The sequence below is a fragment of the Heterodontus francisci genome, unplaced genomic scaffold (assembly GCF_036365525.1).
Source record: "Heterodontus francisci isolate sHetFra1 unplaced genomic scaffold, sHetFra1.hap1 HAP1_SCAFFOLD_762, whole genome shotgun sequence".
Lineage (NCBI taxonomy): Eukaryota > Metazoa > Chordata > Chondrichthyes > Heterodontiformes > Heterodontidae > Heterodontus > Heterodontus francisci.
In genome coordinates, this window is record NW_027140650.1 from 245,978 (window position 1) to 263,020 (window position 17,043).

At 42.4% G+C, this 17,043-nt stretch overlaps 1 protein-coding gene across 1 annotated transcript; it reads left to right on the forward strand.

Annotated features, from left to right (window-relative positions):
• The first annotated feature begins 590 nt into the window (after positions 1-590).
• On the forward strand, positions 591-3,412 carry LOC137360419 (probable G-protein coupled receptor 139). The gene is made up of 3 exons (XM_068025875.1): positions 591-648; positions 2,342-3,046; positions 3,177-3,412. Exons 1-3 carry the CDS (start codon positions 591-593, stop codon positions 3,410-3,412), a joined length of 999 nt encoding a protein of 332 aa, XP_067881976.1.
• Positions 3,413-17,043: the final 13,631 nt, after the last annotated feature.

Sequence of the window (17,043 nt, forward strand, 5' to 3'; positions counted from 1 at the left end):
CCAGTAATGTCAAAGTAGGTTCATCCTCAGTAATGGTAGAATAAGGCCGTTACTGCTAATTATAGAACAGGATTATCTGCAGACATGCTAAAGTACAGTCATCACTAGTGATACTAGAACTGAATCATCACCAGTAAGGTAAGAGAAGCGTCACCAGTGGTGTTAGAACGTAATCACTGTTATCATCACAGTATATAACAATTTAAATTTACAATGGATGTGAATATTTCACTGAATTATTATGGGGCCCCAAGAACCTAACGCAGTGTCAGGAAGGTATGCTACCTTCAGAGTTCAGGGGGCAGACACAGCGCACCTACCAGTTGGGGTAACTTTCCATTATGAATTTCTAGGGCAGGAGTTTCATGGACTGAGCAACACCATCTTTGGCTTTCAGGGCGTACTGAAACGGACAGCAGCTCCTTGTTTGTTCAGTGACTGTAACTAACGTTCCTAATTGTGCAACTTTGCTTACCCAACAGGGCATGAATTTTCTATAAAAGGGTAACGTTAATGATTTCAGCCAAACGGGTGTTGGAAACGTAAAACTGGAAAGAGTTCCAGAATTCACACTAAAAATTTTACCGCCAATGATTCTACTGATAAGGGACATTTACTACTCTATTCTCACAGTCTTGGGTGCTCCTGGTAAGTCGATATATCCTGTTGTCCAATAGCTGTTGACAACATAACTGTTAATGGTTACATAACAGATGCTGTGAATGCCCTCATTGCTGAGTCATATATCTGAAGGGATATGTGGGTGAATATCAATGGGAATCCTACTGGTCTGCGTGGCTGGTGAGTCTCTGTTCTGGTCAGTACTTCCTCGCACGGGGTGATCAGCTGTCTTATCCTGTACTGAGGGAGGGCGATGCTGCTTTCTCGCCCTTCAAACGGTGCATAAATCATGAAAGAATGCTTTATTGACTGGCCATGACAGTTATCTCACTGGTATGGTTGCGTCTTGTCTATTTACAGTTGCTAATTCCTGGGCTTGCAGCTTGCTCCACCTAATAGGGACTTTGAAAGATATTTTGAGAAATAATTGCGGCTGAAGAAGCTGCTTCTCTCCCCTTGGCTACAAAGAGCTTTTGCGGTTAAACTCAGTTCCTGAGCAGTTCCATCGGGCAGATTATGAATAGAAAAAGCACAGACTTTTGAATAAATTGAACGTTCTGTCTGAGCTGAATGTTTTAGTTGAATTCATATCTTTGTAGCAATTATTTTGAAATTGTATTGAATAATACTAAGGGCGGCACAGTGGCTAGCACCACAGCCTCACAGCTCCAGCGACTTGGGTTCGGTTCTGAGTACTGCCTGTGCAGAGTTCACAAGTTCTACCTGTGACCGCGTGGGGTTGCTCCGGTTTCCTCCTACGTGCCAAAGATTTGTGGGTTGGTAGGTAAATTGGCCATTGTAAAAAGGAAATGCCCCTAGTGTAGGTAAATGGTAGGAGAATTGTGGGGATGTGAGAGCGAAAAATGGGATTAATACAGGATCGGTATCAATGGGTGGCTGATGGTCGGCACGGACTCGGTGGCCCGTAGTTGGCCTGTTTCAGTGCTGTATCTCTCTATGATTCTAATTTGATGCCGATCCAGAGATTCCGCTCTCCAAATGAAGAAAGGAATTAAATGGAAATTTCAAACATGTATTGGTCCATGGCGCCGCAATGTTAACTTATAAAAGGGGGTCGGTGTCTTGAATGGGCCAAGTCTCGTGTCAGATGGTTTTAGTGTTCAACACTGCAATGAACTATATATTTGCATTTATGTTCGGGAACCGGTTTGTATATTGACGGTGAAAATTAACAAGTCATCAAACAAGTCAAAGTTTTGCTTTAAGCGGGTTTTCTCCAGAACTACACCATTTCTGCGAGTTTCCCTGGCTTGGCCAGGACCGCACATTATAGGGTAAATGAAGCCTCAAACTAGTATCCGAGGTGATAGTCATTGAGATTAAACTGACAGAGACGTATGACACATGACTGATATAATGTCGTCATATTTATTATACCGCCCAAAGTGCATTGTATCCACACTCAGTCATCAGTGCCTGGGTGTCGGCAGTAGTGGAATTGTTTTCTCTCACCATTAATAAGACTGATTCCGAGTAACCCTCCCCTCACTACTCTGACAATATCTGATTGAGGTATGCTGGAAGGACGGCGGCCTTCCAGTCTCTCTATATTGTGTTTAATGGTTTCTTTCTTTCGAACATCATGTCGTCACAACTCCTCTAAAACATTACAAATCACTGTCCATAACCCTAAGTAGAATAGCATGCCAACTGTTATCGATTGTCCTCTTTATTTAACTCTTCTCCCTCTTTCGTGCAGCAAACCTGTTGACAATAGTGATTCTGTCCGGAGGAAATTGCGGTCTTTCCAAATGTATTTCGCTCTACATGGTGGCCATGGCAACAGCAGATCTAATGGTCATGATCTTCAATGTAATAGTTTATCACATTTTTACATATCACTTCCCACATTCTTTCCTATCCTACACTGCCGTTTGTAAGTTTATTCTGTACATGAATTCTGTCACCCTGCGTATATCAGTGTGGTTTACTGTCTCTTTCACATTTGACCGATTTGTAGCGATATGTTGTGAGAAGTTTAAAACAAAGTATTGCACTGTGAGAACTGCGACCACGGTTGTAACAATGGTCTCTGCCCTGTTATGTTTACAGACACTTCCGTTCTTCTTTGCATATAAGCCTGAACAAATAATAAATAATATTCATTGGGGTTGTCACCCAAGAATGGATTTTTTTTCATCGCCAGCAGGTGTTGCCTATTCCTGGTTGCAAACGGTGTTAATTCCATGGCTTCCTTTTGTTTTGATATTATTGTTTAATTGTTTGACAGTCAAATGTATTTTAGTGGCCAGCAGAGTTCGCAGGGGATTCCGGACTCACATCGATGATAATCAGAGCGATCCTGAGATGGAGAACAGAAGGAAGTCCATTATTTTACTGTTCACAGTATCGGGCAGTTTTATACTGCTGTGGCTGACATCAGCGGTGAGTTTTATAGCTACCAGTCTGGCAATTCTGGAGCCTATCACTCCAGAATTGGCCTTTATAGCCACTCCAGGCGCTGCTTCACAAACCATTGACCACCTCCAGGCGCGTATCCATTGTCTCTCGAGATAAGGAGGCCCAAAAGAAAGAAAGTCTGGCAAACACAGCACATTACAGACGTGACTATGCCGCTCCTGAATACATCGCCACTGAAACTGGATACATGCTCATGAACATGAGTTCATGTACAAACACGTGTATTTATGCAGCTACACAAACTAAATTCAGAGAAAAGCTGAAGAAACTGCTGACAGCTCCTTGGGCATTTATTCTAAAATGGATTTTAAAAATGAAAACTGAAACCAAAGCTTCCTGTTTTAAGTAGCACTCAATTGCAGTCTGTGTTCCATTTTAGAAAAGGCAGACTTTCCGTTAGGACGGAATTTGATTGTTTAGTTAGAATGAACAGGTATCAGAAAAATATTTCTTCCACTTCCTGCCAGGCGATGACTGTCTGCTACTTTCCCGGGGTGAACATCACCATTTCCTGATGAAACAGCGCGCTCCCCGCTCAATATTCAAAGATTTTAGTCACGATTGTGTTTCGGCGGTTTAATAGAAGATGCAGATATTGGAAGCAAACACCAAATTAACAGATGAAGTGTCCTTTAGTCTCGGAACAATAAAGATGGTTCCTTGTTATTTTTCTGTATTCTTGTTGTGAATGTTGCAGGCGCTGACGTTCCCATTCGTCTTCGTCTTCCCCAAGCCCCAATTGACTCCTGCATCAATTAAACAGGCCTGTATCCTGATCAGTTTCTGACCCTTGAGGCAGCATTTCTTTCAATCTCAACTGGGCATCAAAATGTTTTCATGTTTTATCTGGGAAATAGACGGTTGTGCTTGTCCAGTCTTTGCGGAAATTGCAAGCTCAAGGAACAGCATCTCATCTACCGATTAGGCACACGTCAGCCTGCCGGACTAAACATTGAGTTCAATAATTTCAGAGCATGACAGCTCTCCATTTTACTTTCATTTTTAGTTATTTTTTCTTCCTTTTTTATTACATTCCTTTTTACATTTTTTACAATCTTTTTTTTCCATTTATTTCATTTCATTTTAGTTTGTTCAGTTTGCTTACCCACTTTTTTTTCAGGTTTGCACTTGCTGTTGTTCAATATTCAGTGTATTAACACCTAATCTGTGCTCATGCTTTGTCTTTCAACACACCATTAACATATTGTTTGCCTTTGCTCCGTGACCTTTTGGTCAGATATGTGGCCTGGTCCAATCTAGACCTCCTTTGTTATCTCTTGCCCCACCCCCACCTCACTTGCTTATAACCTGTGACTTTTCTAATATTTGTCAGTTCCGAAGAAGGGTCACTGACCCGAAACGTTAACTCTGCTTCTCTTTCCACAGATGCTGCCAGACCTGCTGAGTGGTTCCAGCATTTCTTGTTTTTATTTGCGGAAATTATATTCGGCACTAACAATTACTTCCAATCATTGTAACAGCCCACCTCATCATGCCTTCAATATATTTTAATTTATGGGTCTTTTCAATTTAATATTTAATAATGACGTTGTTTCTACCACCGTTACTTTCATTGCCTCAACCATGACCGTTTAAAGGGGTTTCTCTTGTCCGTTGTCCTAATTCTTTTACATTATTATATTTTCTGTGGCCGTTAATTCTTGATCTTTCAGCTAATGGAACAATCAGCCTCTATCGATCCTGCCCCATCACATCTTGGCCTTAATCACCTGAACACGACTGGCCAAAATATCTCAATATAATATCATTACAAAATCAAATGAAAACCAGGAAAATGCACTCAAGCCAATTAATTGATAGTGTTTTCTTGGAACTAATTGAATCATTACTGATACGAAGCAAAGTGAAAGATTGTTTTCTTTTGCTTATCTCTATCTCTAATAGCAGATAGATAACCAGAAAGTGCAGCTGTAGCCTGCATAAGAAATCTCGTGTTTCTGATTTTGAGATATTGCTGTGTCTGGAGAAGTGACATATTGAGCATGAAAGACAAGTGATATGCATGATGAAGATGCCCTGAAGAACGGGCCCAGAATATGATCATTCACGCTGTACCACCCCGAGATTAAATGGTTAATATGACTCTGGAGAATGAAATGGTATGAAAAACAAATGGATGAGATCTGTGCCCTCCAGTAGAACTAAATAGATAGATGACCCTGATCGGATGTTGATAAAGTTAGCCTGATAAAAAATACGCCAATAAGTGGGGGAGGGATCATTGGCTATGAGGAATGCGTTAATCAGATTTGTTCTGACATTTGATAATGTTCTCATTTGTTGGCTTCTTTTTAGATTGTAGAAATATTATCGTTTAGCCCGTTCTTGTTAAGCAAGGAAGTACAAGTTAATTTAAAACACCACTAGGTTGATGAAGAGGGATGTATGACAAGGAAATGCTTGTAATAAGTATTTAAATTTGTTCAAAGCCTAAGATACAAAGCTCAGAACAGTAACACGTTTCAATCGGTAAAAAAGCAACATTAGTGGCTGAAATTTGTAAGTTTCAAGTCTATGTTTAAATACTGTATGCAGTGCGTGTTCAACAAACCCGTGACATCTCATCACAGTGTTCAGAAACCTTATTGAGAACCTTACATAAACATAATTCTTCCATTGGGAATGCGCTTTGTTTATTAATTGTGAGTAACTTCACCCTTTCCTCGCCATCTTTTAATGTTTCTGATCAACCCGTGGCTCAAAAGCCAAACCCCACACGCGTTCCTTCATCCCTTCAACTGTGGCTCTACCAATCCAAAAAATACCCCCCCGCCCCCCATAAAGCGAGTCTAATAATGGCCATGACACCACCGTCAATTATTGTAAAAACTCATCTGGTTCACTAATGCCCTTTAGGGAAGGAAATCTGCTGTCCTTACCTGATCTGACCTACGTGTGACTCCAGATCCACAGCAAGGGGGTTGACTCTTAAATGCCCTCCGAAATGGCTTAGCAAGCCACTCCATTGTATCTAACTGCTACGACGTCAATAAAGAATGAAACCAGATGGACCAGCCGGCATCGACCTAGGCACCAGAAACGACAACAGCAAACCCAGCCCTGTCGATCCTTCAAAGTCCTCTTTATTAACATTTGATGTCTTGTGCCAAAGTTGGGAGAGCTGTCCCACACACTAGTCAAGCAACATCTGACATATCTATACTCATTGAACCATACCTTACAGACAATGTCCCAGACACCGCTATCAACATCCCTGGATATGGCCTGTCCTACCGGCAGTAAAGACCCAGCAGAGGTAGCGGCACAGTGGTATACAGTCGGGATGGAGTTGCCCTGGGAGTCATCAGCATTGACTCCTGATCCCATGAAATCTCATGGCATCAGGTCAAACATGGGCAAGGTAACCGCCGACTGATTATCACCAACAGCCCTCCCTCAGCTGATGAAGCAGTGCTCCTCCATGTTGAACATCACTTGGAGGAAGCACTGAGGGTGGCAAGGGTGCAGAATGTACTCTGGGTAGGGAACTTCAATGTTCATCATCAAGAGTGGCTCGGTAGCACCACTACTGACCGAGTTGTCCGAGTCCTAAAGGACATAGCTGCTAGACTGGGTATGCGTCAGCCAGTGCGGGAACCAACAAGAGGGAAAAACATACTTGACTTCATCCTCACCAATCTGCCTGCCGCAGATGCACCTGTCCATGAGAGTATTGGTAGGATTGACCACCGCACAGTCCTTGTGGAGACGAAATCCCGCCTTCACATTAAGGATACCCTCCATCGTGTTGTGTGGCACTACCACCATGTTAAATTGAATAGATTTCGAACAGATCGAACAATGCAAAACTAGGCTTCCATGAGGCATTGTGGGCCATCAGCAGCAGCAGGGTAGTACTCAAGCACAACCTCATGGCCCAGCATATCCTCCATTCTGCCATTATCATCAAGCCAGGAGACCAACCCTGGTTCAATGAAGAGTGCAGGAGGGAATGCCAGGAGCAGCACCAGGCATACCTCAAAATGAGGTGTCAACCTGGTGAAGCTACAACCCAGGACTAATTGCGTGCCAAACAGCCTCAGTAGCATGCGACAGACAGAGTTAAGTGATCCCATAACCAACGGATCAGATCTAAGATCTGCAGTCCTGCCACATCCAGCCGTGAATGGTGGTGGACAATTAAACAACTTACTGGAGGAGGTGGCTCCACAAATATCCCCATCCTCAATGATGGGTGAGCCCAGCACATCAGTGCAAAAGTTAAGGCTGAAGTATTTGCAACAATCATTAGCTAGAAGTGCTGAGTTGATGATCCATCTCGGCCTCCTCCTGAAGTCCCCAGCATCACAGATGTCGGAATTGAGCTAATTCGATTCATTCCACGTGAAATCACGAAACGACTGAAGGCACTGGATACTGCAAAGGCTATGGGCCCTGACAGTATTCCGGCAATTGTGCTGAAAACCTGTGCTCCACAACTTGCTATGCCCCTCGCCAAGCTGTTCCAGCACAGCTACAACACTGGCATCTACCCTACAACATGGAAAATTGCCCAGGTATGTCCTGTGCATAAGAAGCAGGACAAATCAAACCCGGCCAATTACCGCCCAATTAGTCTACTCTCAAACATCAGTAAAGTGATGGAAAGTGTCAGTGACAGTGGCATCAAGCGACACTTGCACAGTCATAATCTGCTCGGTGACACTCAGTTTGGATTCCGCCACGGCCACTCAGCTCCAGACCTCATTACAGCCCTGATTGAAACATCGACTGAAGAGTTGAACTCAGGAGGTGAGGTAAAAGCAACTGCCCTAACATCAAGGCAGCATTTGAGTGAGCATGGCATCAAGGAGCCCTAGAAAAACTGGCGTCCATGGGAATCAATGGGAAGATTGTCCGCTGGTTGGATTCAAACCTATTGCAAAGGAAGATGGTTGTGGTTGTTGGTTCAGGACATCACTGCAGGAGTTCCTCAGGGTAGTCTCCCAGGCCCGACATCTTCAGCTGCTTCATCAATGATCTTCCTTCAATCATAAGGTCAGAAGTGGTGTAGTTCGCTAACGATAGCACAATATTCAGCATCATTCGTGACTCCTCAGATACTGAAGCAGTCCGTCCAGAAATACAGCAAGACCTGGACAATATCCAGGCTTAGGCTGATAAGTGGCAAGTAACATTCGTGCCACACAAGTGCCAGGCAATGACCATCTCCAACAAGAGAGAATGTGACCATCACCCCTTGACATTCAATGGCATTATGATCGCTGAATCCCCCACTATCAACGTACTAAGGGTTACCATTGACCAGAAACTGAACTGGAGTAGACATATAAATACCGTGGCTGCAAGAGCAGGTCAGAGGCTAGGAATCCTGCGGCAAATAGCTAACCTACTGTCTCCCCAAAGCCTGTCCACCATCTACAAGGCAAAAGTCAGGAGTGTGGTGGAATACTCTCCGCTTTCCTGGATGGATGCAGCTCCAACAACACTCAAGAAGCTTAACACCATCCAGGAAAGAGCAGCCCACTTGATTGACACCCGATTCACAAACATTCACTCCCTCCACCACCGATGTACATTGGCAGCAGTTTGTACCATCGACAAAATGCACTCTAGCTAAGCACCAAGGCTCCTTAGACATCACCTTCCAAACCTGCGACCTCTACCACCTAGAAAGACAGGGGCTGCAAATGTATCGGAACCTTCAATTTCCCCTCCAAGCCATCCTGACATGGAACTATATTGCCGTTCCTTTACTGTCGCTGGGTCAAAATCATGGAACTCCCTTCATAACAGCACTGTGGGTGCATCTACCCAACATGGACTGCAGCGGTTCAAGAATGCAGCTCACCACCACCTTCTCAAAGGCAATTAAGGATGGGCAATGAATGATGGCCTGACCAGCGACGCCCATATCCACATGAATGCATAAAAAAATCCGGTTATCGGGGGTAGCCGGGAATGTGGAATTGAGATTGCAATCAGACCAGCCATGATCGTTTTGGATGGTGGAGTCGGCTGGATGGGTCAAGTGACCGACTCGTGCTTCTAATTTTTATGTTCGTATGTAACTGAACACCTGCAACCCTGTTATCAAGGCTATTGGGAGCTCTTCAGGTTCAAGAAAAGCCTACTAAATTAATTCTCAACGCCGCTTGAAAAGAACTGTTCTAACAGATCCCAGTAACTCATCTGAGTATACTCGGAGACCAGAATGTATGTCATTTTGGAACACAACATATCTCCTGTGCTGCTTTTTTCAGGAATGAGCAAGTATTCAGCGCAAGTGTTTTTGTAGCTGTAACTGAGCACTAAACAAAAATCCCTTTCAGTTTTCCGTTTAACTGGTGTACGTGTGTACGTGTGTATGTGTAAGTGTGAGGGGATGAGATAAAAAGGGAACTGTAATATTTCAATCTGTATGTTTATGTTTCACTTCATTACTGATTGCGACTTGTTTTATAATAAACTGATAATTGTGTTGCTTATTCAAGAAATCTGGGTGGTGTGTTTTACTCTTGGAAAAACAGAGTTTTTGATTAACCCTTATCAGTAAGTGGGAAAATTTAAATATATGTTGTGACTGGTGGAGAAGTGGGACTAGAATGACATTGCACTCCTCCTGCCTCAGTCATAACAATCTACTCTCCCATGAATGTTTCCAACAGAGCTAAAAAGATTTTATGGTTACTTTTCCAGTTGTGGGACAGTCCACTCTAACATCTGTATCGTCCCGTTTTCTCCCAGCGAGCTCATTTAACTCTTACAAAGTCCTATTCACAAGGACATTATTTCCCGGTCAAATCCATCATTGTGAGAATGCTGGCTGTCCCTTATTTGGTACCTCAGAATAAAGACCAACCTGTCTCCAACTTTCTAATTCATTTTGTTTTGCTTCTTTCATTAGTGTGATGGAAAGGTGGATGATGACATGGTTGGTTTCCACTGTTGACCTTCCAACTGACTGTAGACAGTGTTTTTGTGTTATTGGTGTTTGAACCCCTGAATTTTACTCACCAAATAAACAGACAGTGACAGGTATTCATGCAAGTTTAATAGAGAATAATTATTTATTAATTATATTATTGATATTATTTAATTATTAGAGAATATTCATGACTTGAAATGTTCACAAAGCCCATAACACACGCATTCACCGTCACATGCACTCTTTAGAGCAGATGGATAGAAGACAAAGGGTAAGAGTTCAGGGGTAAAAGTTTGTTGTTTTAGGGGAAAAAACTGTGTGATCCTCTCAGAAGGTGGATATTACAGTTGCAGGCCTGGTTGCTGGTTCTTCGGTTACTGCTGGGCTGTTGCAACCTTCTGGAAGTCCTCTTCGGGCTGATGGCTTAGTTCAATTCTCACAGGTAGAAGCTTTCAACCTATCTCAGCAGGTTTCAACTGGGTTAGCTGGATCAGAGCTCTCTCTCTCTCTTTCCATCTGTCTCACACTTGCTGGCATTCAAGGTGGTTTCAGCTGGTTATTTTTCTCTGTGGCTGAGGATAAGTCAGTCTGATCCAGCTCAACCACTCACCCCCCCATCCCCACCCCCCACGTCCCCCACCCCCCGACCTTTGATCCTCAAAAACATTTGATGTGAAATGACAAGTGTCCGTTTTACCCATATGACTTTCGGTTCCTTTCTTGCTGGGCTGCACTATGACATTTGATGGCCGCGTTTTGCGGAGAGGCGGACTGTTCACACCTCATTGTAGTGAATGTTTGTTGCAGAAGAAACGTCTGGGGAAGGCATTTCCCTTAGTTTGTTTAAGTATAGCTCACATCCATTTTTAATTCTCTGCCTTATTTCCATGCAGACAGAGTTGATTGTTTTTCAGTCTTAGTACACATTGGATTTGGATTACAATGCAGGAGGTGGTATGAATCATGACTTGTGCTCCATTTTATTGACAGCCAATAACCAAATCTTTCAAATTTCTTGCAAGTTTTATAACTTTTCAGTTTGATTTTGTATTGGATACAGGCTGGATTTCATTTTTTAATGATTGTTTCTTGGTCTAGAAAGAAAGGAAAAAATAAGTTATATGGTCACACCACTAACACATTCATTTCATACACTCCTCAGGCTTCCAGCCCTGAGCCTAGTCCAAGCGGTTCTTGATACAGTGTTTTTTCTTACATCCTGGACATTACATTGGCTTACATTGCTCCCCCCTCCGCCCCCCCAGCTCCCCCCGCTATGTTTGTAGTTGTGAGGTTGAGTAGTTGGGGGAGTAAACTCCATCGAAAAAGCCAGGCATCTCTAACTCGATTTTTTTTCTAGGTATGTTAACGGATTGTGGTCTGTGCAAATTGTAATCTCTTTGTGTCCATTATTCGTGTAGACCTCGAAATGCTGAACAGATAGGAGGAATTTCGATGCTTCTTTTTCTCGAGTGCAATATTTATTTTGATGTTTGTTCAGTTTTTGTCTTAGAAATAGCCAAGTTCTCTTTCAAAGCTTGAATCATCATCTTCGAGTAAAATTGTGCCTACTCCAACATCACTGACATCAATGGTCATTTTAAAAGTTTTGTTGAAATTGGGGGCTGCCAATACTGGGTCGTTTGTGAAAATGTCTTCATCATTTCGAAAGTTAGCTGGCACTGCTCTGACTACACCACTTTTGCTCTTTTCTATAACAGCTCTCTTAGGGAGCAGCTAAGGTGCTGAAATTGAGAGCAAATTTTCAGCAGAACCCATACATTCCTCGGAAATACATGCTTTCCTTCTTGATTTTTGGAATGGGGAAGTCTAACATGTCTTGCACTTGGCTGTCCTTGGCAACACTCGACATTGGCCTACAATGTGGCCTAAATAGTTTTACGTTGGCTTTGGAAAATTCGCTTTTTGACAAGTTATCCATTAGTTGTGCCATCTGTAGACCTTTGAGACGTTCCCTTCCATTGTTTAAATGGTCTTCCCAGGTGTTGCTGAAAACTGGCAGGTCTTCGAAGTAAACAACGCAATTATTTCACGCAGCTACCACCAGATTCATTAATATTTGAAGCGTGGCTGGGGCCTCTTTCACACTGAAAGACATTACTGTGTACTGCAATAAGCCATTGGGGTTGACAAAGGCTCAGATTCCCTTTGCCTGCTGGGTCATTGGAACTTGCCAGTATCCTTTTAATAAGTTTATTTTGCTGATTAAGGTGGCGTTTCCTACTTGGTCTGTGCAGTGTTCAATACGGGGCATTCAATATCTGTTTTTGTAATTGCATTGACCTTCTGATAATTACTACAGAGTCTGGTTTGGGAACTAACGGTATAGGTGTGCTCCAGTTACTCTGGCTGGGTCCAAATAAATCATTTTCCAACATGTACTGTATTTCCAGGTGGACCTGAGCTAGCTTATTGGATTCAATCTATTGGGATACTGTTTTATTGGTGGGAATTTCCTACCGCCATATCGTGTACTGTTAATGGTTTGCAACCTTATTTATCCCTTCAGACTTCCTGGAACTCCTTTCGTAATGTGGTTAGGTCCTGTCTTTGTTGTTCAGAGAGATAGTCCAGCGTTGTATCGAACCTCTTTGAAATGTGGGTGTTTTCCAAATTGGCAATCAGGAATAAATTTTAGAATTTTCATGGTTCTTGTCCTCGTCAAGTTCTTTCTCACTACTGCTTTATCACTTTTACTGCTTGGCACACACTTAGTGATCTCTCTGGTTCCTGACTGCAGTATCTTTCCATTCATGTTAATATGACACAGTTTTTTAAATCTTTCTGTCGGGTGTATTAATTAATTCGTTTACCTTTAGTCTACCTTTTTCTGTGCACTATATGAACCATTAAACCTGACTTTTAAACGTTTGCCATGCAAGGATTATAACACCAGAATTTAGTCAACTGGTTTGAACTCATGGACTGCAGTGCTCGTATATGCCTGCCTTTTCAAGGTTTTTTCTGAGGTTTTGCGGTGTTCCTTTGTTACCTCATGGACCTAGAAAAGTCTTTCCCGGCAGATGAGCACATAATTTAGTATTGAGATTTCCTCCACTTGTCCTAGCAATTTTTCTTTATGAATTTTAGGAGGCCTCTCACCTCGTATCCGAAGATCAATTCGAAGGGGGTAAAACCTGTGGATTCATTGCGAGTATCTCTGGTAGCAAAACAACAATACATTACCCCATTGTCCCAGTCGTAGGGGTATTCACTACAATATGCTCAGAGCATAGTTTTTTAAGGTCTGATGGTACCGTTCCAGATTCCATTGTGTTTGTGGGTAATACTCTAAAGATGTTATCAGGTGTATGACCTCCTGGAACATTTGGTTCCCTGATTGGACAGTATTTCTCTAGAAAGTTCTTGTCAGATGAAAGACTGGGTTAACTGCTCGACTATGGCTTTGGTAGTAATTTTCCTCCAGGATATGGCTTGTGGGAATCTGGTGGCCAAATCGATTGTATTTAAAAATTACTGATAACCTGTCTTGGTTTTGGGTAGGGGTCCAACCAAATTGATTAGAACTCTACTGAAAGGTTCCTCGAAAGCAGGAATGGGGATCAGTGGTGCAGATTTAATTGCAATTTGGAGTTTCCCAACAATCTGGCAGTGATGGAAGGTCTGACAAATTTTAACCACATCCTTCTGGATTTATGACCAGTAAAACTGTCGACTAATCTGTCCCTGGGTCTTCTGTATACCCAGTGGACCAGCAGAGGGATTTCATAGGAAATTCACGGAATATCTCTGCAATATTTAGTGGAAGCACAATTGGGTGAATTACTGTCCACTCCTCCTCCGAGGGTCACTGTGGGGATGCCCACTTCCTCATTAAAATTACATTTTCAATATAGCAGCACTCAGGCAGCCTTTCTGCTTCTCCCTCAGAGTACAGCGTCTGTGTTATTCCTGTTAAATCAGGTTCTTCCTTTTGGACTTCAATTAAAGAAGGTTTACTGTATACTTCCGTTTGCTCCCCTAAATTCAGAATAAATTCTTCGGACTGCCAGACCTCTGAGTCATCCGACTAACTTATTGGCTCAGCTCTCTCTTTGTGGAGCTTGCTTGACCATGGCCCTGGTTACTACACAAGCAGGAAATATTCCAGTGAATTCCTCCTACATTTGTTCTGTCTTCTTGGCCTCATCTGTCTGGTCTAAGACCACTGGGGCTGCTACCACCATCCCTCCAGCCAAATCATTACCGATCAGCAAGTCTATGCCGGCCACAGGTAGACTAGGGCCAATCCCAACAGTAACCGGGCCATAAACAAAGTTGGATTGCAAGTGGAACCGATACGGGGGTACAGACATGGATCGATCTTCAATCCATTTTACCACAACCTTCGCTTTTAGCATGCTGTCTTGCAGAAAGTTCGTTCCTTTACTCAGTATAAGGGATTGAGTGGCCCCGTGTCTCAAAGCAGGACAATGGGGTTTTCTGCCTCCCTAGAAAGGTATGGAGACAACTTTCCTTTCGAAACAAGATACTGATAGCCTTCTTTTTCTGCCATACCTACGATGGCATTCCTTGTAGGGTATTTTGCCATGGTCAGGGCAACAAGCGGATCTTCCCTGTTACCTGCCTGGTATCCATTTCTTTGCTAACCATATTCGTCCATACAAAATTAACTGCTTTTCCCTTTAGCTTTCAGCAGTCAGCTTTCACACGCCCTGCTTTGGTGCAATGGGAACACACAGGCCTGTGGTATACATTCCAGCCCTTTGCATTTTCTTTCCTTACTGATGAGCGGCTTCTTGCATGCTCACTTTCTCTTTCCCCATCACTAACACTCCATCTTTTTATCACTTAACTATTTTCCATCTCTTCCGAACCACTGGAAATTACTTTGGAAAACATTTTCTTAAGAAAAAGGTTTATTAGCAAGCTCAGAGTTGGGGGCCTTTGCTGTGGCTTCTCTCACCCCAGTAATTATTTGATCCTAAATATGGGTTCTTATATTAACTTGGATGCTATTTTTAAATTCATCAATTCGAATCATCTCTGTCAGATTTCCATGGGAGTATTCTAGCTTGAGAGATTGTATCCAACGATCAAAAGCCACGTGTATAGTTGTTTCAAATTCAATGTAAGACTGGGCAGGTCTTTTCCTAGTGTGTCTGAATTTCTGTTGATAGGCTTCAGGTGCATTTAGAATTGCTGCTTTTGTTTGTTCATAGTCAGAAGAACTCTCTTCTGATAACAGGGGAAGAAATGTTGTGAGCTCTGCCCAGAAATTCGCCTTGCAGGAGGATAGCCCAATTTGTTTTTGGCTATTTTAGTCTCTTAACTAGTTATTTTCAAACGAGATAAAATATGACTCAATCTCTTCTTCAAAATGTTGCCACGAGTCTTGAGTGTCTCGTAATATCACCGTTTTGTTCCAAATTGGGGACACAGTTTGAATTGCTGGCATTCACATTTTGGGTTTTCCAGCCTTTCTAACTCAACTCTCTGCAGTTGCACTTCCTCTATTTTCAAATGAAACTCTCTTTCTTTTCTTTCTTTTTGAAGCTGAATCTCTCTCCCTTTGCTTTCCAAAGCTGAAAATCTCTGTCTCTTCCTTTTCCTTTTGAAGCTGAAACTCTTCCTCCTCCTTTTCGTTTTAAAAAATACATTCCCTCTCCTTCTAGTTGCATTTCTTCCCTTTGCTATTGAATTTTAGCTCGGACTATTTTCTCAGACTCAAATTCTATGTTTTTTTCTTCGAGTTTAGCGGTAAGTTTAAAATGGATAGCTGGACTCTTCAGGTTCATTTGCTTTTGTTTGAATGTGACTCTCATCTGGGTAAACATTGGGCCATTTAATTTATCATGGGATTTGTCTCCCTGCTCTACAAATACCTTCGCATTAAAGGTGGCTATGTCCTTTGTTTCCATCACCATAAAGGAAAACAGAAGAATGCAAAGAAAAAGCACCTGTTTTCTTTTATTTTTCCAGCTTTAGATGTCAATTGTCATATGTTCCCTCCGATGTTGCTATCCCAGATGAGCCGCCAGTTTGCTATGAACAGGTGGGTGGTGGCATGGCTGGTTTCCACTCTTCACCTGCAGACTGACCACAGACAGTGATTTTCTTTTACTAGTGATTTAATTGTCAAATAGACAAATATTCATGTGTTTTCTTGTAAGCTTAAAACAGAAGCTTAACTATTTATTTTTAAAAAAAATCGTTACCCAAAATGTTCACAACTTATGCATGCATTCACTCTCACATGCACACTCAAGAGAAGATAGATAGAAAGTTAATAGTAAGAGTTCAGGGTATAAAAGTTTGTTGCATCAGGAGAAAACTGGGATCCTCTTGGAAGTTGAATGGTATAGTTGCAGGCTTGGTTGCTGATTTTCTGGTAACAGCTGGATTGTTGCAGTCTTCTGGCAGTCCTCTTCAGGTTGAAGCCAGTGATAATTGTTAGTTCAATTCTCACAGGTAGAACAGCAATTTTTACAAAGGCACTCTTTTGTCTCTGCTGTCGCTGGCTTCCAACTTGTCTCAACAGGTTCAACTTCTTCTGCACCCACCATAAGCTCTGTTTCTTTGCAACTTTATTTCATGCCCCTCGCCTCCCATTCTCTGACGCTGAAACTGTAAAAAATCTCCACATCATTTTTTTTTGGTCTCGTTTGGAGCTTTTGATCACAAATTCTGTCATCAAAAATACAACCCGCTTCCATACATTGCCGGTCTCCATTCCTATCTTAGACCATCTGCTGCTGAAACCCTCATCCATTTATTTGGCACCCTCAGAAACGACTATTTAAATAATTCACTAGCTTGCCTTTCTTCCTACGTCACATGTACCCTGTCCTGCCTCGGTTCCACTCTGACTTCACCTGTGTACTCGCTCAATTATTGTGGGTCATTGTCTTCAAACTCCCTTCCTCAAATTTAAATCCCTTCATGACCTGAACCTTGCATAACTCTATAATCGGTCCCTGTTCTACAGCTCTGCGGTCTAACTGGAATTCTTCTCTCCTCATGATTTTGGCCTCTTATGCATCCATTCCACTGTATCCCACCCGCTTTACCTTAGAACGTTGTTGAGC

What these genes read in the sequence shown, in the direction of transcription:
- LOC137360419 (XM_068025875.1), top strand. Translation starts at nt 591, where the DNA reads ATGATTCTACTGATAAGGGACATTTACTACTCTATTCTCACAGTCTTG. An exon ending in CACAGTCTTGGGTGCTCCTG is followed by an intron (nt 649 to 2,341) that starts GTAAGTCGATAT and finishes TCTTTCGTGCAG; the next exon opens with CAAACCTGTTGACAATAGTG. An exon ending in GGTGAGTTTTATAGCTACCA is followed by an intron (nt 3,047 to 3,176) that starts GTCTGGCAATTC and finishes CCCAAAAGAAAG; the next exon opens with AAAGTCTGGCAAACACAGCA.